Here is a 20,814-nt window from a genome sequence, read left to right as displayed (position 1 = left end):
TGACCTTAGAGTTCCCTTTTTACCCCGTATGAATCGTGATGACAGAGAAAAATACTACTTAAAAAGATTACATGTGCTAATTGACTAATGGCTTCAATTTAAAAAAGTGTGTGTATGTTTGTGTGTGTGACCATTATACATTTATTTCAAAAACATGTTAAATTCTTGAAACTACACAGTTCATCTTTAGCAGTACTACATCTTGGCTTCTGTTCTTCTTTTCAGCTGATAAAAGGTAGAATCAAATATACATGAAAAATAAAAGGCTACATTTTCCTATTAGTACAGCTGGGTGTGTGAAAGCTGGAAAAACCCATTGTGTCCTCATGCTTTTCAAAGAATTTCAAAGTTCTTGATATATTTACAAACCAGGATACTCAGTGCATCCAGATATGGTCCCAAAGTCTAATGCGATTTTCACATCGCCTCATAAAACAGTTTGTTACATGGTTTGTTCATTTACAGAGGAGTAGGGACCCTTTATCTGAAAGCCTTTTAAAATAAAAAGGCAACTTTCTACACACAGAGTCATAAACCCAGTTTTACCACCTGGCTAGGCAGAAAGCTTTAAACTCCTTCATGATGACTACATTGCACAAGCTCTCAGAGTCGTGATTGGTTAGCGCTTCCCGCCTTCACATCTGAAAATACTTACAATATGCTTCTGGTGAAAGGTTGCATTGTTATTATTATATTTACAAAATCTTCACATTTCAGATGTCCTTATAGCTGGTTACAGATCTATATGCATGTCCAAAATCCTAAAATCACATTCAACCAAGCCTTCCACCCAGCTCTCTAGCACGAGTTTTCAAGCCTCACACTCATCCCTTGGAGTTAGTCAGTGACAAAAGTTTGATTAAAAACCACTGATGTAATTTCTTTCTGCTGATTTGTGCCTATTAATTGGGTGATTTTAACATTTCATTGATCTCCTTGTGAAAAGGACTCCACAAACCTTAGAAGCCATGCTTCACTTTATTAATATCCAGCTCCAACAGTTGCCACTGTATCAGCTGGCTGGTTGATGATTATTTTCAAACAACAATTTCCAAATTTCTTTTTTTCTGGTCTAAACATGAGTCATGCAGTCAAAGGGACTATCCACCAGCACAAAAACTTTACATGTTTAATCAAACAAAGTTTCTCAAAGTTTCATACAGACATAGTTAATTAACAAAAGAGATATAACAGAATCCTTATCATTAAATAATTTTCATAGGGGACCACAGACATCTCAGATTGAAATGTATATAGACATGCATAACATATCGTCTCGGGTTTAAAGATGGAAATTAAATTCTCTATTAATAGCTTTCATTATTCTAAAATGAAATATAAATAATAATTGAATGCCTAATTTTTTACAAGTAAAGAATTAAAGTTTACTTATAGCACACTTTTCAAAAAACAAAAGTCACAAAGTCCTTAAAAAACAAAACAATACAAAAATTAAAATAATATAAATTAATAAAACTAATGAAAGGCAATCCTGCACAGGACACCAGCTTCTTTTTATCAACAGTGTTCACTGATCTTGCCTCCAATGGAAGTGAGTTCCACAACTTGGGAGCCACAAAAATAAAAGCAAGAAAACAGAAGCGCTGTCTTCTCCTTTTGTCTTTAACCTGAACTCAGCTACAGTCAATGAGCACTAATCTGCTGATCTAAGATTTAACAGTTACAGATGAAGTAGTTCAATAATAAAGGGAGGCTTCGGACTATTAAGAGCAAAGAAATGGATCAACAAAATCTTAAACTGAACCTTAAATTTTAAAGGGAACCAGTGCAAAGAGGATAGAAGTAATGTGACACAGCAGCAACATTCTAGACAATTTGTAGAACACCTGCAGAAACCCTGCCTTTAAAAACCAATAATTAAGCTCCAAGAGTCCATCGTAAACAAAAGGATGACTGGCGTTGACTGGCAACCATGTAGCATCTGATTTTTTTTTTTTACAGTCAAATAACATCCACAGCAGCAAGGCTTTGCTTCACAGCCTCCTTAATTCTTCAACAGGGAACTGCCAGTGAGGCCACCCTGATATCTTTGCTCGCTGCACGCTGTAAAGCAGTCAGACGGGTCCAGACGATCAATGCCAAAAAGTCTGAGTCTGAAATCCTTTCCAAGCTGGTGGCATACACATCTGACCAAGTAAGAGCAACATATACTTTCTACTATTCTTCTTCTTCTGTTATTTGATGCAAACTCCTGATGTGATCAAAATTATCAACTTTACTTGCATATAAACGATGCAATTACTGCATGTCCATAATTCTACATTAATTCTACAATTCATCTCAAAATGACTAACTTTACTTAAATTTTAGTTTTTTTTCCATCACTTTAACATTTACTTGTTTATTATTACAACTGTGAAGAACCATAGTCACAGTGTTTACATTCATCTAAAGTTCACATGCAAGTTATTAGCTTTGCTATATTTCAAAACAGCTTAATATATCTGCAGGTATATAGTTTTAAGTTACGCAACTGTGACATAAAGATAAATGAAATGCATTACAAACACAGATTTTCTTTAAGTAGACTCAGTTAAACGGCAGTCCATGTGACGGCAGCGGTTACGTCAGTAACAGCAATTTAGGAAGACAGAGGGTCAGCCAGGCAGTAGCGCGCTCGGATCAGGTTTAATACCAGGCTGACTTTGTGATTGTGTTAGGGAGTCGCCCGAGGGCCACACCGACCTTTACAGGGAGATCGGCGATTTTTGTCTACTGCCTGTTCAGGAGCAACAAATCCATCCAACATATGCCTTTTTCACAGTGAATAGTTATGTTTAGTGATAATCTCCTGCAGGTAATTCAAAATTGATTGATTTGTGCCGTTTAGTATTGTGCACTGTTAGCCAAAAACAAATTAAGCACAGGAAAGAAATCTTCATCTTTAGTTTGTGTTACTTAAATTTTACAGCATGAATCAAATGGCATAAAACTACATCACAACAGTGATACTTGACTTCATACTGTACAGTTCATAGTACTTTGTTGTTTGAACACTTTGTTTTAATAAGCTGATTGTCTGCAATTGATTGCTGTGAGACTTGACGTGTGCTCTCTGACCTTTTGCCTGCATAATAATCAGATAAAATCATTTAGTATCCATAAAGCTGAACTTAGCTGTTTGCATGGCAGCTTTATGCAGCTACTTAAAGGAGCAGGTGTTCCAAGAACTTGATTGAATTGTTGTTCTCACTTGAGCTGGATCTCTTTTGTCCTAAGGCCCATTCTTCAGTGGAGCGTGCTGCTCTGATTGGAGCAGTCATGATGAGGAAGGTGCCCACAGATAACCGTTATGCTGTCAGAAGGGAAATGCTTAAGAAGATGGTGGAGGAGGACAAAGCAGCTGGACTCATCCCTTTCTATGTAGGAAAAGACAAAACTCCCCATGCATTTACTTAACTATCACACAGAAAGACACATACGGCAACCAAAAAATATAGATTTTAACAGTTTGGAATTAAATTCTCATTTGTCATTGCTTTGCTTTCGCTACTAAAGCTTACAAGCAGTTGAGCAACACGTCTGTCAGCTGTTAGCCACAATGATACAATTAGCCTGTGATGCAGCTGTATGCACCCTGAGGCTTCTGCTGAAGGATAACATTGTTTCTGTTGAATATAATGTATGTCTATCCGGTTAAGGACAATAATCCCTGGCTCATCTGGACCTACAGATCACTATCAGTGAATATTAAAGAAAAGGCAGCAGCTCTGAATCATCGCTGTGTCAGGAGTGATAACCTATCTTTAATCTATGTTTTAGAAATTGATATAAAAGCAATGTCTTACAGCAGCTGTTACAGTTGTGACAGTCAAATTGGAAACACAGGAAACACGGCACTTTGGTGTGTCCAATATTTGTATGTTTCAGTTCTGTGCGACGCTGGGCACCACTCCCTCCTGTGCTTTTGATCACCTCACTGAGCTGGGACCCTTATGTGAGTCAACAAGTCGCTGCCGCACACACTCGTTTTTTTCTGTTTTGTAGCACACAAATAAATCCTAACAAGCACATTGAGAGTGACTTTGATTTAATAAGACCAGGAAGAGAAATGCCAAATGCACTTCATGAATTTGCTGAGAAAGAACAAAAAAGTCAGTTTTCTGAATAATCTCAGTTCATTTTTATGATGGTCCAGAATATTTGATAGTAGTTATCTATACTGACAAACTGTCTTACAAACATTTATAATGTCTCCTTTTCTTGTTCAGGTAATGAGGAAAATATGTGGATGCACATTGATGCGGCGTATGCTGGGAGTGCATTCATCTGTCCAGAATTTAGACCTTTGTTGAACGGTGTTGAGGTGAGTAAAACGTACAAGTTGTCATGTTCATGTAGTGCACTAAGACCCTGACTAATCTTAGCCGCAATGTTTTAGTCCTTCATGAAGGTTCTACAATCACGATTGCTACAAGAACCTCCAACACAAAAGTGGCACAGCACAATTTTAACTCTAATCATTGCCGGTACAGTGACTAATGTGGTTCCGTGTGATTAATGTGGTTTAATTGTGGTCAGAAATTTAGGCGGTGCTAAACCTATCCTGCCAGATTGCACATGTAGTATCGGCCGTTGCATCTATGAAAGCAAACACTAACCGTATACTGTCTGAAAAGGGCATAACGTTAATGTCAAGGAGGAAGCGTGAAGGGCTGAGTGTTAGACCGAACAATCAGCATAAACCGCTGAGCATCAATCTGCCTTTTGAGGCTGCCGAGGCAGCTGTTGCTCCCCAAGCTGTGCAGAGACGCAGAGATAAGGACAGAGTAATTTCCTGAGGCAGCGTTAGACCTTTATATATCACTGTTTATTAGACACACAAGTTCAAACAACGTTGGTGGAGACACAGAGAAAACAGACTTAACTGTAAAAGGAACAGCTGTTGTTCCATCCTCTCTTTTAGTGTGGCTGTTGCCAGTGCTGATTTTGGGTTTGTACCTGTAACACATCATTTTAGAATTTCTAATATTATTTAAACGTCACTGACAAAAAAAAAAGTATTTAAGCCACATGTAACAATAGTTGGATTTCATTTATAGCACCGTAGTTCTACTGCATAACTTTGAAGCATTATGAGGTCAGTGAAAATGACTGGATGAGGGCATGAAGAGGAAGCCCGGTCCTTTTTGGATGAGAGAGCAGCCCTGCTGAAGTGATGGTTGCTAGGATATGAATGACGGGGACGAGGAAGCAACCACCCCCCACTTTGAATCAGTCAGCATGGCAACTGTCAGACAGGGGTTTATATCACATTGTCTCTCTGCGCTGTCTTATTGCATTTGTGGAGGTAGGGAAAAGGATATTACAGAAGATAGCCAACAAAAAGATGAGAGCAGATTAAGACTGGTTTGTCTCTCTTTGAATGAACCCTGTCAGGAAAGGGTTATTTCCAGTGTATTCTGTGAGCTTGATGGCTGGATCTTCCTCTTTTGCATTTCAGATACACTGTGACACCTTCTGTCTAGATAATAATGTTGGTGATAGGATTTTCTTGGCACTAGTAAGACTAAATAAGCATGTACAAAGCATGTACAAAAAAAATTATTTTTTTTACAGGATTATTTGGTCTCCGATCACTTTGTTCAAGATTTAGCACTGTGGCTAACTTTTTGGTTTTTATTTTAGTTTGCAGACTCTTTCAACTTCAACCCACACAAGTGGCTTTTAGTCAACTTTGACTGCTCCGCGATGTGGTAAGATGTCTAACACACACCAGATATGACAGCAGCAATAGTTAAATAAGTATTATTTAAAAAAGGGAGCATTACACACACCATTTATAGTATCCAGTACTGTTTTGTTTTGTTCCAGAATTTCTTTTCAAGTTCACCTCACACATGCTCCCATGAAGTAACAATGACTACTGATATCCATCTACACCTCAGTCATTTGCACAGTAAAAATAGACTCACGCCTTCCACCTGCCTCTTCTGTCAGCATCCACAAAACAAGACATGTGTTTCACAAGATGGAAAAAGTTAGAAACTCAACATGTGGTTAGAGGAAGAGGATCTTAAAAAACATTTTCCATTGCCTGTCTCGTACTCTCTTACTGTTGACAATATAACAATATAACCAATAAGACAGCCTAATGTTTTAGTTGTCTGATACTGTTCTTTAAAATCATTGAACCTTATTCAAAAAAGGTGTCCTGTGTAGGGTTTAAATGCCTGAGGGCACATCAAAAATCTCATATTTATATAATCATGGAAATTATTAAAAAGAGTAGAAGGTTTAGAACTATTTTAAAAACACAGGAATTCAACTTATATTCTTAGCATAATAAGGCTGTCTCAGATTAACATGGCAACACTAAAAAAGAGTGCATACGAGGTTGCTGTAAGAAAACAGGAACAGTTCCTGTTTAAAAACCCCTCAGAAAATGTAAAAAGAAGGTATATGTTGTACCAGTGCCAAAGACTTCACGCCCCAAGGACCTCAACAGCTACAGGCCGGTGGCTCTGACATCCCACCTGATGAAGACCCTGGAGCGGTTGGTCCTGGCTCAGCTTCGGCGCCTAATAAGCTCATCACTGGACCCACTTCAGTTTGCCTACCAGCCTGGCATTGGAGCGGATGATGCCGTCATTCACCTCCTACATCGTTCCCTCGCTCACCTGGAGACCGCTGGAAGCATTGTGAGAATCATGTTCTTTGATTTCTCCAATGCCTTCAACACCATTCTTCCCTCGGTTCTAAAGGACAAGCTGGTGAACTCTGGAGTGGACCATCACCTCACTACCTGGATCCTGGACTACCTCACCGACCGACCACAGTATGTGAGGACTCAGGGCTGTGTGTCGGACAGGGTCGTCTGCAGTACGGGGGCCCCACAGGGAACGGTTCTGGCTCCGTTCCTCTTCACCATCTACACTGCAGACTTCTCCCACAATTCCACCCAGTGCTTCCTGCAGAAGTTCTCTGATGACTCTGCAATAGTCGGCCTCATCACTGATGGGGACGACAAGGAGTACAGAGGTCTGACCCAAGACTTTGTGGACTGGTGCCAGCTGAACTACCTCCAGATCAACGCCAGTAAAACCAAGGAACTGGTGGTAGACTTCCGCAGGCACAAGCATTCTCCACTGCAACCACTGAACATCCAAGGTATGGACATTGAGGCTGTGGACAGCTACGGGTACCTTGGTGTTCATCTGAACAATAGACTGGACTGGACTCATAACTCAGACGCCCTCTACAGGAAAGGGCAGAGCAGGCTGTACCTGCTGCGGAGACTCAGGTCGTTTGGAGTGGAGGGCCCACTCCTGAAGACCTTCTATGACTCTGTTGTGGCTTCTGCTATCTTTTATGGCGTGGTCTGCTGGGGCGGCAGCATCTCTGCTGGGGACAGGAAGAGACTGAACAGGGTGATCCGAAGGGCCAGCTCTGTTCTAGGATGCCCTCTGGACCCAGTGGAGGTGGTGAGTGACAGGAGAACGGCGGCTAAGCTGTCATCCCTGATGGACAACATCTCCCACCCCATGCAGCAGACTGTGACAGCACTGAGCAGCTCCTTCAGTGGGAGACTGCGGCACCCACGGTGTGGGACGGAGAGATTTCGCAGGTCTTTCCTCCCCACTGCTGTCAGACTCCATAATAAAGACTTTAACTGATCAAGCACACACATCCATACATATGCAATAATACTAAGTGCAATAATCCTTTCTGTCATCGTTGTATTTTTACTCAGTTGTATATAGTATTTGTATTTGTATTCTATTTTTATCTTATTGTATATTTATTTTATTTTATTCTACTGTATATAGTATTTTATTTTATTCTATTCTGTACAGTTGTGTACTGTATTTATTCTTATTGTATTCTAATTTTTGCCTCATAACTTTTGCACTGTCCACTTCCTGCTGTGACAAAACAAATTTCCCACGTGTGGGACTAATAAAGGTTATCTTATCTTATCTTATCTTAAAAGTGGTCTCAGGGGTAAATGTACAGGGTGGGCCATTTAATTCAATTCAATTCAATTTTATTTATATAGCGCCAAATCACAACAAAGGTCACCTCAAGGCACTTTATATTGTACAGTAGATACAGAGAAAAGCCCAACAATCATATGACCCCCTATGAGCAAGCGCTTTGGCGACAGTGGGAAGGAAAAACTCCCTTTTAACAGGAAGAAACCTCCGGCAGAACCAGGCTCAGGGAGGGGCGGGGCCATCTGCTGCGACCGGTTGGGGTGGGAGAAGGAAAACAGGATAAAGACATGCTGTGGAAGAGAGACAGAGGTTAATAACAGATATGATTCAATGTAGAGAGGTCTATTAACACATAGTGAGTGAGAAAGGTGAATGGAAAGGAAAAACTCAATGCGTCATGGGAATCCCCCGGCAGCCTACGTCTATTGCAGCATAACTAAGGGAGGATTCAGGGTCACCTGGTCCAGCCCTAACTATATGCTTTAGCAAAAAGGAAAGTTTTAAGCCTAATCTTGATGAGCTCTGAAACCTGACTGAAGCTCTTCTAATAAGCCATTCCTCCACAGATGATCTGTTAGCTGTTTTGACAACTACTCTTTCAAGGATTTTTGATATGAAAGGAAGGTTGGAGATTGGCCTATAATTAGCTATGATAGCTGGGTCTAGAGATGGCTTTTTGAGTAAAGGTTTAACTACAGCCACCTTGAAGGCCTGTGGTACATAGCCGATTATTAGAGATAGGTTGATCATATCTAAGATTGAAGCATTAATTAATGGCAGGACGTCTTTGAGCAGTTTTGTAGAAATGGGGTCTAATGGATACACCGTAATAAAATTGAATGGTTTGTGATATTAAAGTCCTGTTTGTGGCACATTAGTATATGTGAGGGGGCAAACTCCTCAAGATGGGTGGTGACCATGGTGCCCATTTAGAAGTCAGCCATCTTGGATACAACTTTTGTTTTTTCAATAGGAAGAGGGCCATGTGACACATCAAACTTATTGGTAATGTCACAAGAAAAACAATGGTGTGCTTGGTTTCAACATAACTTTATTCTTTCTTACAAGTTTCTGACCACTTATAAAATGTGTTCAATGTGCTGCCCATTGTGTTGGATTGTCAATGCAACCCTCTTCTCCCACTCTTCACACACTGATAGCAACACCGCAGGAGAAATGCCAGCACAGGCATCCAGTATGTGTAGTTTCAGGTGCTGCACATCTCGTATCTTCACACCATAGACAATTGCCTTCAGATGACCCCAAAGATAAAAGTCTAAGGGGGTCAGATCGGGAGACCTTGGGGGCCATTCAACTGGCCCACGATGACCAATCCACTTTCCAGGAAACTGTTCATCTAGGAATGCTCGGACCTGGCACCCATAATGTGGTGGTGCACCATCTTACTGGAAAAACTCAGGGAACGTGCCAGCTTCAGTGCATAAAGAGGGAAACACATCATCGTGTAGCAAGTTCAAATATCCAGTGGCCTTGAGGTTACCATTGATGAAGAATGGACCCAGTGTCGTTGTACCCCATATACCACACCAAACCATCACTTTTGTTGTTCCAACAGTCTTGGAGGGATCCATCCAATGTGGGTTAGTGTCAGACCAATAGCGGTGGTTTTGTTTGTTAACTTCACCATTCACATAAAAGTTTGCCTCATCACTGAACAAAATCTTCTGCGTGAACTTGTTCCAATTTTTGTTTTGCCCATTCGGCAAATTCTGTGCGCCGATCTGGGTCATCCTTGTTGAGATGCTGCAGTAGCTGGAGTTTGTAAGGGTGCCATTTGTGAGTAGCTAATATCCGCCGAAGGAATGTTCGACTAATGCCACCCTCCAGTGACATGCGGCAAGTGCTACGCTGTGGGCTCTTGCTGAATGAAGCTAGGACAGCCACTGATGTTTCTTCATTAGTGACAGTTTTCTTGCGTCCACATTTTGGCAAATCCAACACTGAACCAGTTTCACGAAACTTAGCAAGCAGTTTGCTGACTGTAGCATTGGAGATGGGTGGTCTCGTAGGGTGTCTTGCATTGAAATCTGCTGCAATGACCCGGTTACTGCGTTCACCAGATATCAACACAATTTCGATCCGCTCCTCATGTGTTAACCTCTTCGACATGTCAATGGCTATGAACAAAGAGAAACTTGTAAATAACTCATGAAAGAATAAAGTTATGTTGAAACCAATCACACCATTGTTTTTCTTGTGACATTACCAATAAGTTTGATGTGTCACATGGCCCTCTTCCTATTGAAAAAACAAAAGTTGTATCCAAGATGGCGACTTCTAAATGGGCACCATGGTCACCACCCATCTTGAGGAGTTTGCCCCCTCACATATACTAATGTGCCACAAACAGGACTTTAATATCACCAACCATTCCAATGTTATTACGGTGTATCCATATAAATGGCCCACCCTGTACAGTAAACTGCTTATCTGGAGGACGAACAAGTCAAGTATGGGCTAATAGGAGCATTTTACATGGTGGTGAAAAAATTTGGGATTTCTGGTGCTAAACAAATGTGCAAACCACCCGATCACAAAGCTCCCCTAAATAAACAGCAGTGGTAATTACCACTGTTTCTGTAATGGTTAATCTACCAGTATGCACTTTAATCACAATTATATTTTTTCTATTCAATATAGATAATGTTGTTATGCATGAATTTTCAAATGAACTATTTTAATAATAGATGAAAAATAGGAAATCACATTATACATATATTTTTTTAGTTATTCACTAGAATTCCTGAAGAAAAAAAATTGTGATCAAATGTTATGCTTGATCAATTTCTTCATTTTCAGAGAAGTCCAGTGTGCTGGCTCACATTTGGGTATAGAATATATAGGTAAATATTATTATTATTATTATTATTATTATTATATAAAAATGGATATAATTAAGTGTAGGTGTGTAGAAATACAGAGGTTTTTTTCAGTAACTATCACTTCAGCATTCTAGTAACACTTATTCACCAGATGAATAGTCTAATGAATTTTGTCAATTATATAAACACATTAAGATGCCAGACAGTGATGTCTAAATAAAACTGATGACCTGCCTCTAACCAGAATAGAAGGAGAAGTGGGACATTCAGGTGCACAGCAGAGCAACTGGACAAGTGCATCAGAGTCTCATGTTTCAAAAACAGACACTTAACAGGTCTTAAATTCTCAGTCTCACTAAATCATAACAGCAAAACAACAGGCCAACAGGCATTATCAGGATGTTGAAGTTACAAATGAAAATATTAATATTAGATGTTATGGGTTTTTTTTTTTACAACACAAAATAAAATAAATGGATAAATGCTTGAGAAATTCACTTAATAAGATTAAAAGAGAAAATATGATAGCAGAAGGAAATTGATCACATCACGGTACCATCCTGTACTCTGAAACTGCTCAACTGGAGACAGTTTCCTCCTACAGGATAATGAACCATAACTCATTTCCAAACTATGCAAAAACTAGAGCAGACTAGCCTGTTTCATAAAGCATATGCTGATTTCCTTAAAAATACAGGTCTAAAGCCAAAAGGTCATTTATTAAGTTTTAATAAAGTGTTTAAATATTATTTCTATACCATAGATTCACTTTGCAACTCATTGGTTGAAAAGAGGTGGAATTTTCCTAAAAATCTTGCGTGGCAAACCCCCACGAATAAAGTAAAACACTCAATTTTTGGACATTTTTCTTAGAGCTTAATGCCATATTAAGACGTTTTTGTCCACAGGGTGAAGGAGAGAGCAGACATCATTGGAGCCTTTAAAATGGAACCACTTTACCTGAAACATGAAAACCAGGAATCAGGTAGTTATAGTTTTCACTGATATCCTTTTAGAAGTCGACAGTATTTGTCCAAATTCCATTGGTAAACTATTGTCCTGTCTTGGAGACTTGAATAAAAACAAAAACTATAAAGATATAATCAGGGAATTTCCTATACAACAATTTTGTCTGCTTCTACTTTGTGTGTCTGTGCAAATTCTCCTATAGCCTGCAGATGGTCTCAGATTTTCACTGTAATTTACTTGTCAAGCAGACAGAAAGACTGAGAGCTGCAGTGCCTCCCACCACTGTGAAGCACCTTACAAAAGCGTATGCTCATGCACTCTGGACTCCTCAATCTAATTAGTGGTTATTAGTCCAGGCTAACACAGACATCTATTCTGCAGAGATGAGCTACCTGTGATTAGTGAGATAGAGGCGCTGAGCGCAGTGACAGCAACACCTGGACAATCAACAGTACGCTAAGATAATAGCAAAAAGCAGCTGTTATAGAAGATACATTTTGAATTTAAAAGGGTTGTTTTAATGTTGGAGCTTTGTTAAGTCGATGCAAGTTGTAATCTGTGGTGTGTTGCTTTACATTCAGAAAATATAGATCTTGTATCTTATAAAATCTTATAATCTTATAAAATGCCATTTTCGCCTATTCTGTTTGTGCAAAACGCGTTTAGTCTGTGATTCAAAATGCACTGACTGCACTTACGATTCTTATTAACCAGGAAGCAGGCTGGCTGACACGAGTAGTTTAAAGGGGTTTTATTTAAAATTAAGACTGTGCACATGTAATGGACAACATTATCTGTTTTTCTATCAACAGGACTGGTCACAGATTATCGGGTAAGATGAATTATTATCATGATTAATAATCATGATTTGAACATTGTGGTAATAACTTCTCTCCTTATCCAATTCTGGCCTGCAGCACTGGCAGATCCCACTGGGAAGGAGATTTCGCTCACTGAAGATGTGGTTTGTCTTTCGCATGTATGGGCTCAAAGGTCTGCAAGCTCATATACGCAAGGTAAACACGCAGGAAAATGATCTCTCACTCAGCATCGGCAAATGTACCTGTTCCTGGGGATGTGAAGGGTTTCTTCAAATTTGTGGCATTTGTGGTCAAAATTTGAAGTAATAGGATCATTTATTTGCCTGTTACACATTAAATTTGAGGTTATTCAAATATATGCTTTCATATGTGGATGGTGCAGTGGTGCTGTGGTCAGCACTGTCACCTTACAGCAGGAAGGTTCTGGGTCTGAATCCAGGAGTTTGCATATTTTCTCCGGTGTTGTTTTTCTCCAGGTTCTCACCCTATGACAGGTGGGATAGGCTGCAGCACCCCCGTGACCCTAAAGCAGAAGAGCATGGATGGATTTCACTTATTCCATTCATTTAGCTGTGCAGGGATTACTGACAATTATTCCCCATAATGTGTGAGAGCTGATGTAAATAACAGATCAATTACTTTAAGAAGTAGCAGTGTGTTAGTGCTAATTCAGGCTTTGTAACCCTGCTAACCTGCGTTTCTTATCCTCCATGTAGTAAAAAGATTAACCTTGTACCAACAGTGGTGCCAGTGGTATCAGTCTCACTTTGCTGTTTCACCTCCATTTATCTGTCACACACCACTTCTCTACATCTCAGTCACTTCCAAAAGAAAAAAAAACACTTCAGGAAATCATATATGCCTTTATGGGAAATGCCTTCGCCTTCCTGCTTCCTAGAACTCTTTGCTCCTAATCCTCCTTACCACTAATGTCCTGCCATTGCCCTCCCTCCTCTTCTATCTCTTCATCGGCATAATTAGCCCTGCAGTCATATATGTCTGGCATGTATCTTCTATTTAAAACTACATTTCCTTTCCCAACCCTGCACATGCCTTTTCTTTTCATCTTTTCTTTTTGATGCATGACCCCTGTCTGACTCGCTCTCTCTTCTTCCAGTCTGCTCTGTCAATCAAATCAGCCTGTTTTGTGTTTATGCTCCATTTCAAATAAAGTGACAGGAGCAGAATCGATCCCTGCAGTCATCTGAAACCGCAAAATATGAATAATATGTATGAAAAGTTCTGCCTGGCATACAGTCAGCAGTAGGACAGGAAGTGAGGTCACTGGAGTTTAGCTTGTAATCAAATACAGTGATACTGGATTATCTGCTGGGACTTAAGAAACAAGATCACAGTCAACCAATTGTTGGCCATTTATGCCAGAGGTTTGGCTTTATTTACCAGTTGGAAAAGTTGAGTGGAAGCTCAACGATATAACCGGGATAACTGCATTGACGCACGTTTCAGCATGCATCAGCAGAGTCTTTGATCTTAAGTGGATAAATTGTACTTAAGGAACATCTTTGATAAGTACCATGTTTAGAAAAATCAGTATGAGGAAGATGACATTTTCAGAGCAGACTTTGATAAAGGCTATTTCATGGGTGCTGAGTACAAATTTTGAACTTGTCTGATTTGAGCTCACCAGGAATTGTCTCTTCTAAAATGTGAAATATCACACTGCATGCTTGTTTAATCAGATGAACGCATTTACTTCACAGTAAGCAGTGATGCTCTAAGAAAAAAGAAAGGTTTTAATTAAGAATGACAAGAAAAAAGTCTTCCAATCCTAAAGCACGAGGCTACGTAACAAACCACACTGGCATCTAGTGGAAAATAATGCCAATTACAGCTAATATTGTTTGCAGGTGAAGGATTTTTTTTTAAGCAAATGCTTAAAAAACTATTGGTTTAAAAAAACTTCACTTTTATTTGCATGTACAATAAATCTTTTACATTTCATGAAATATTTATGAATAATTCACATCCTCTGTTACAGCAAGTGGCCCTGGCCAAGGAGTTTGAGAGTCTGGTGCGAGCAGACAAGAGGTTTGAGATCTGTGCTGAAGTTGTCCTGGGACTGGTCTGCTTCAGGCTCAAGGTAACAGCACCCAACGGTACAGCTCTATGATCTGATCTCTGCAGTGGTCACAAAAAGTAAAAAAGTCACCTAGAAACCTCAAAGGTTCAATAACACCGAGGGCATTATTTAGAAAAGCTAGAAAATGCATATCAGAGCTCCCTGTCTATGGGAATTTGACTGTCAAGACTGTGATTACTTTAATCCAGTCACCTAATTATTAAGTAGTCATGACACAAAGCCTAGCTGGTGTAATTCTTCCTTGCTTTCTCCTCTCAGGGCTCCAATGAACTGAACCAAGAGTTGCTGAAAAGGATCACCAAGAGCAGAGAGATCCATCTGGTGCCTTGTCAGCTCTCAGGCCGCTTTGTCCTGCGCTTTGCCATCTGTGCACGCACTACTGAGTCACATCACATCCAGCAAGCATGGCAGCACATCACGCAGCTGACATTTGAGCTTCTGCAGGAGGCCAGTCATTAAAAAAAAACGCTGGAAAAGGGGTCGTCCACTCCGATCCCTGAATGATAACCAAAGTTGTGACTGACGTTTGATGGAGTTTTGCAGATGTAAAATGTCATAAAGGGAATGTGGAGTAATTTGTCTAACAGGCAGTTCTCCTTCTGTCTGCAGCAAAGAATCCAGTCGAGTTAACAGTGGTAAATATTACATTGTCGCAAATTATTGTATATTTATGTATCTACTAATTATGACAAAAACATATGTAGACTTCCAAAAATAACATTTTATATCTGCATTTTCTCCCTCTGTTGACTCCACGTTGTCTCTCACGGATCACTAATCACGTTATTGTCCACGTCACAGTGCACTTGTCTATGCCGCTTCTGTGTCTTCTGTGTGTAAAACTTGTTTGGGGGTAAATTCAGTGTTTTGTGTGGTTGAATTGAGGCTAAATTATTTTTGAGTTCAGCAAAGAATGTATTGCACACTTTGTGAATTTCTGACTCAGTGTTTGTCTGCAACTATTTTTTTTTTAGGTGCTCAGTCAGAAACTGCTTCCAAATGAATATATGCGTGATACATGGAGGGCTTCATGAAGTGTCAGGCTAAAGATTTCTAATATAATATCCTAGTGATTAAGTTATTTATTAACTAATTTGCAAAAGTAGTATTTTTTAAATATACAATGGCAGATTAGGGCTGATTATATGTTATTGATTCATATTGTGTCTTATGACAGCTGGCCAGTATTCCCCAACAGCAGTACAAGACAATCACTCAGTCACTGTCAGTGGGCTTAAAGTGAAATTATGCTCCTTTGGGACTTTTTCGTACATTCAAATAAACTAAATTTCATTACATTTCTGTGCTCAGACAGAAAAAAATATTAAGATGAAAGTTTAAAACCTAAATTATGCAAATTTATTAAATATTTGCTCACTTTTTTCTCTGCGTCACTGATTTGGCATTTGTCTTTGATTTGAATGTACCAGAAATATAGGATGCCACACTTTACTGTCCTGTTATATATTTTTAAAACCTGGAGAACTCAGATAAATTTTCATAATGATCAAACGTAACTACATCCCCTGCCAAACCATTATAGTTTTGCACCTGACCTGACCCTTTACACCTGCCCTTTAGGGGATTTAGAAATCTGTGCTCTAGCATCACCACGCATTGCTGTAATTTCAGATGATTGTGCTAACGTCAGTGGCGGTGTCCGACCCAAGTGTTTCCTCATTGGCTAGACTGTGCTGCATGGAGTGATGTGGTTTCTTTGAATAAAGTCTGCTGTAGTCTGCATGGTGTCACTTTTCAATCCTCTTTCAAGGTTTAAAATACAATCTGATTTTTTTGATGGTATGGGGCGCATTTTCGGCACATGACATGGATAACATGCACATGTGTGACTATACTAACTTATATATACAGCTTTAGGAGCAATACATGCTGCCCTCCAGGTGACGTCTTCTTTAGGGAAGGTAAGCTAGGGAAGGTAACAGGACAATGCCGAGCAATGTTCTGCAGCTATTCCAAATGCCATGAAAAGAGTGAGTGGATAAACTGACCTGCCAGCAGTCCAGAAATTGCTCAACACACACACACACACACACACACACAAACAGCATGTCTTGCAAATCAGCCTCCTCTGAGCATCTTAATCCCTGAGGACAAAGGCCGGCCTTCTATAAATACAAATGAGGATTCAGTATTAGATGTTACTTCTTAGTCCCTGATTACTCGTCAGTATTATTGGCCAGTTCACTTGCTTGCTTCAAAAATATAAATATAAATTCTACAGGCAACTATCACACAGCAACAGTTGTAGAGGAAGACTTCTCTTTAAAAATGATACGGCTGCTTTGGAAAATGCCAAAGAGAAAAAGGTCACATGGTCTGTCTGTTCAGTTAAAATTGTAAATCATGATGATAGGAGACACGAGACATAACAATGCTACTTGAGAGGTCTTACTTCTAGTGCTTACAATAGAGAACGTCACCTGTATAGACTTTATGAATAAAAAATGTGCTTCCACCAGGCACTCACTTGACTTGAGTGAAATGTTAACTCTTTATCTACAGAGAGGATAATGCAAAGAAATTTTTTTATGAATATTCTTTTGTCTTCAGTGAATTATTTACTAATTCTTTACTTTTACTTCTTTACTTTAATCAGCATTTTTATTTGTTATCATTGTGTCAGTTTAACAGAAAATGTCGTTCCCCTGGTAATGAAGTGATCATCTTAAATATTGAAGGGGGAAAATCAGGCTTGAATCAACTTCATACTGAGATAAAAGCAAAGATTGCGTTCTTTTTTGAAATCCTTTGTAGGCTGCTTTTATGTTATCACAGTTGCTGACTTGTCTGAGTGATTGTCTCAGTCCTCAGATGCTTTCATAAGGCCTTGCAATTATAATTAAACATTTATTTGAGCACTTGGGGTGAAGGGGATGGAAGCACATATTTTACTGACTCTTAGTTGGGGATTTTACAATAATTTTGCTGGCAGCTTTATTGCTGCTCCTCCTGAGTGTACACGTGTAAAAAAAAAAAAAGGAGAGAGAGAGTTTTGCTTCAAGCATTACAAATGTTTCTGGACATGCATTTTGCAGTTTGGCCACAAGGAGATGCCAACAGACACATGATCAGTATTTCTGACAGCTACACAGGAGTAATGGTTTAAAAATGTTGTAGAGCCTTCAGCTTTTAGGTTCTTCTTCTGTGGAAATAGCTCCCAGGTTGGATCTGGGAGAAAGACTGGACACTTGGTTTTCTTCTTTGCTCAGCACCATTCAGTCCTAATAGATGGCTGCCTGTCCCTGAGCCTGGTTCTGCTGGAGGTTTCTTCCTGTTCAAAGGGAGATTTTCCTCCACACTATGAGGTGCTTGACCAAAGGGAGTTGTCTGATTGTTGGGGGTTTCTCTCCATTATTGTTAGGCCCTTTTCTTACAATATGAAGCACCTTAAGGTGACTGCTGTTGTAATTTAGCCCTATATAAATAACATTTAAATGAATTTAGTTGAATACTAGTATGGTAACATCTTTAAATAATGCTTACCTTAAAATGAGAACAACCCAGCACTGAGAAATGTTGATTCCATATTAAAATAATCAAGCTTATAATCAGAAATATTCAATGCATAGTAAACTGACTTCAATCTTATGTGTGTACTCTGTAGTTAAATTCAATTTAGTTTTTTTTATATTGCGGTAAGTCACAGTAATTGTTGCCTCAGGGTACTTTATATTGCAAGACTCAACAAGCAGACAACTGACAATGAGCAAACACTCGGTCATAGTGGGAAGGAAAAACTCCCTTTTAACAGGAAGGAATCTCAGGCAGGACCAGGATCAAGGAGAGTCTGCCATCTGCTCCAGTAGGTTGCAAATGAGAGCCTGAAAGAGAAGAAAGCAGGGCGAGACAAAGGGGGGTAACATTAGTGTAATATTATTAGGTTGTATTACAGACAGCTCAAAAGCTATCTGACATTAACCTTTAATCCAAATAAAGCAGAGACAAGTTATTTCATCAACGAGAAATAACTTGTCTCTGGTCCAGTTTTGGACAGTGGCAACTGTTGTTGCTGTACAGAGGATTTTAAATCTAACAAACATCATGTGATTCAAGTGCAGACTTTCAGCTTTAATTTAAAGCTTCTCACAAAAGTATTTGATCAGCTGTTCAGGAATTTTTATACATAATCTACCGTATTTCAATCAAGACTTAGATTTTATGAGTCAGTTTCCACTCTCTGCTCATGAAAAAGTCTTTTAACAGTGAAAAGTCTTCTAAAAACGTTTCTTTGTCTTCAGTTGAACATGAATGTGAACATGCACAGAGTGACTTTTGATTGCACAGATATTAAGTGACCAAAGGCAGAAAACCACTAAAGTATTCCCAAGAATTTATCTCAGGGACATACGCTACGAAATCTCTATTAAAAGTTTCAAAGAAAGTCTTTCAGTTGAATTCAGTAACATTTGAGGAACAGCAGTTTTATTTAAAATAAATGATCTAAAGTATTGGTGTTTTTCCTCTAACTTAGCATAAGATCCCCAGTACTGCTTCAGTCCAGAAAAAGAACTAACTTCACTGTATATCACAGTTTTCTAGGCTCTGTGCAACTATACAGCATTGCAATCACATATGTATCGGTCTTTTGTTTATTTGTCCCTCTGGTGTCTGCGCTCATTTCCGTTGTTTTCTGGACAGTAGAGAATCCTGTCAGAGAGTGCAAACATTTTCATGGAAGGAATCTTAGACGGGGTGGAAACTTTTATCTTAGCTAGGTGCTTGGTGACCTTGGTATGATGCATTCTTTCACAGGGTGTGATTGGTTGATAAAAAAGAAATAAAAGAATGAGCGTAGAAACAGCGGTGAATTCAATAAGTCTCAAAGAGATAGTAAAAGATCAGCCTTCTTTTTTTTTTATCTAACCAGCATTCCTGTTGTAACAACACAGAACTGAAATGTATGAGAGACCACATGAGAGTTCACCACTTCACTGAGGTAAAGCACAGTTTGTTCCACAGGTGATCAAACCGTGATCAAAGCAGACAAAACCTGGAACAAGCAGAGGCAAAAGCCAAAAGGCAAAACAGGGTTAGGCGCGTGGGAAATCCAATGCAAGAGCAGTATTACTGAAGTGCATACATAAACAAAAGCGAGCTGACAAAGGACAGGCAAAAAACACATTTTGAATACAAGGGAAGGGAATTACTCACAGGTGCAACACACTGGGGCAGAGCAGGTAATTGCAAAGGTGGGAGATACATAAAGACAGGGAGGGCAGGACCTGTGAAAAGTGTTTTTCTAGCATCTATTCTTAGCTGCAAAGTTGAACTTGTGATGTGAAACCTATGCTTTGTTCCAAACTAGGTTCAAACATGAGTCTTTACGGTACTGCCAAAACATTCAGAGAGCAAAGCACATTTGTATTGCAGTGCATAATTATTTGAACAGATAGAAATAGATCAGAACAGAAAACTACAAATATATAATCTCATATTGAAAATGCATATTTGAGCCCTGATGTGTTGGACTCGTCCAGTCCAACACATGCTGTCAGCCCACTAGGCTCAGCAGCCTTCAAATATCTGGTATGTGAGGTTTTTCCTGAAAGCATGCCCAAGATGCTGTTTCACTTGGGAGGGATCAGATGGGAAAACATTATAATCTACTAGCCATCAGCACGTAACTGAATCTCAAATCACAATGCGTTTGAGACCACAGAGATCCCATTACATGGCCAGCATATTTGCCCCATGTTGAAATGTGCACTGATTGCTGTTAACTCTGATATCTGTAATTCTACAAGGATAAGAGTTTCCTTTTTGATAATTCAATTGCAGCGTGCTGAGTGGTACACAGCTTTGACATGTAAGAGATATGGGTTTGTCCTGAGCTAGTCTGGGGACTACTTTCTGTCAAGCAGTGGTGGGGAAGAGGGTTGTGTACAGTGTTTCACACAGCGGCTCCCTGTGAGAGTCAGCCCTGTTGAAATAGTTAGGTAGATGGGGCGATGTGGTGGGAGTGGCTGAAGGGTGCGTGAAGGGAAATGGAGGCAGCAGGGTTTAAAGTGGACCAGCCTCCTACACCCATACATTAGAGGCATGAGGTGTAATTATCTGATAAGTTTACACCGCATAATGCTGTCATTATGTGCAGCATATGC

The 20,814-nt window shown here is 39.5% G+C and overlaps 1 protein-coding gene and 1 long non-coding RNA gene across 3 annotated transcripts in view; one reads left to right on the top strand and one right to left on the bottom strand.

Moving 5' to 3' along the window:
• The window catches only part of ddc (dopa decarboxylase), a 28,804-nt gene extending 12,371 nt beyond the window's left edge, over window positions 1-16,433 (top strand). For both annotated transcript variants that reach the window (XM_086310768.1, XM_086310767.1), the window contains exons 5-14: window positions 2,021-2,155; window positions 3,241-3,384; window positions 3,892-3,958; window positions 4,233-4,327; window positions 5,650-5,717; window positions 11,710-11,786; window positions 12,583-12,602; window positions 12,688-12,786; window positions 14,591-14,692; window positions 14,951-16,433. In XM_086310768.1, coding sequence (XP_086166894.1) covers window positions 2,021-2,155; window positions 3,241-3,384; window positions 3,892-3,958; window positions 4,233-4,327; window positions 5,650-5,717; window positions 11,710-11,786; window positions 12,583-12,602; window positions 12,688-12,786; window positions 14,591-14,692; window positions 14,951-15,151 — 1,008 coding nt within the window. In that variant the 3' untranslated portion in view covers window positions 15,152-16,433. The remainder of the gene's footprint in view (window positions 1-2,020; window positions 2,156-3,240; window positions 3,385-3,891; window positions 3,959-4,232; window positions 4,328-5,649; window positions 5,718-11,709; window positions 11,787-12,582; window positions 12,603-12,687; window positions 12,787-14,590; window positions 14,693-14,950) is intronic.
• On the bottom strand, window positions 8,902-13,628 carry LOC147318697 (uncharacterized). Its single transcript, XR_015131481.1, has 3 exons — window positions 13,284-13,628; window positions 12,998-13,114; window positions 8,902-10,096 (listed from the first exon to the last, which is right to left on the bottom strand). It is a non-coding gene; the product is annotated as an uncharacterized LOC147318697 (long non-coding RNA).
• Window positions 16,434-20,814: the final 4,381 nt, after the last annotated feature.

This window comes from Aulonocara sp. 'chitande type north' Nkhata Bay, linkage group LG11 (genome assembly GCF_057382095.1).
Source record: "Aulonocara sp. 'chitande type north' Nkhata Bay isolate Kocher_YH1m ecotype deep benthic linkage group LG11, A_spYH_male_GT1.1, whole genome shotgun sequence".
Taxonomy (NCBI): Eukaryota; Metazoa; Chordata; class Actinopteri; order Cichliformes; family Cichlidae; genus Aulonocara; species Aulonocara sp. 'chitande type north' Nkhata Bay.
The sequence above is the reverse complement of the archived record's forward strand: the minus strand, read 5'-3'. Positions and strand labels throughout refer to the sequence as shown.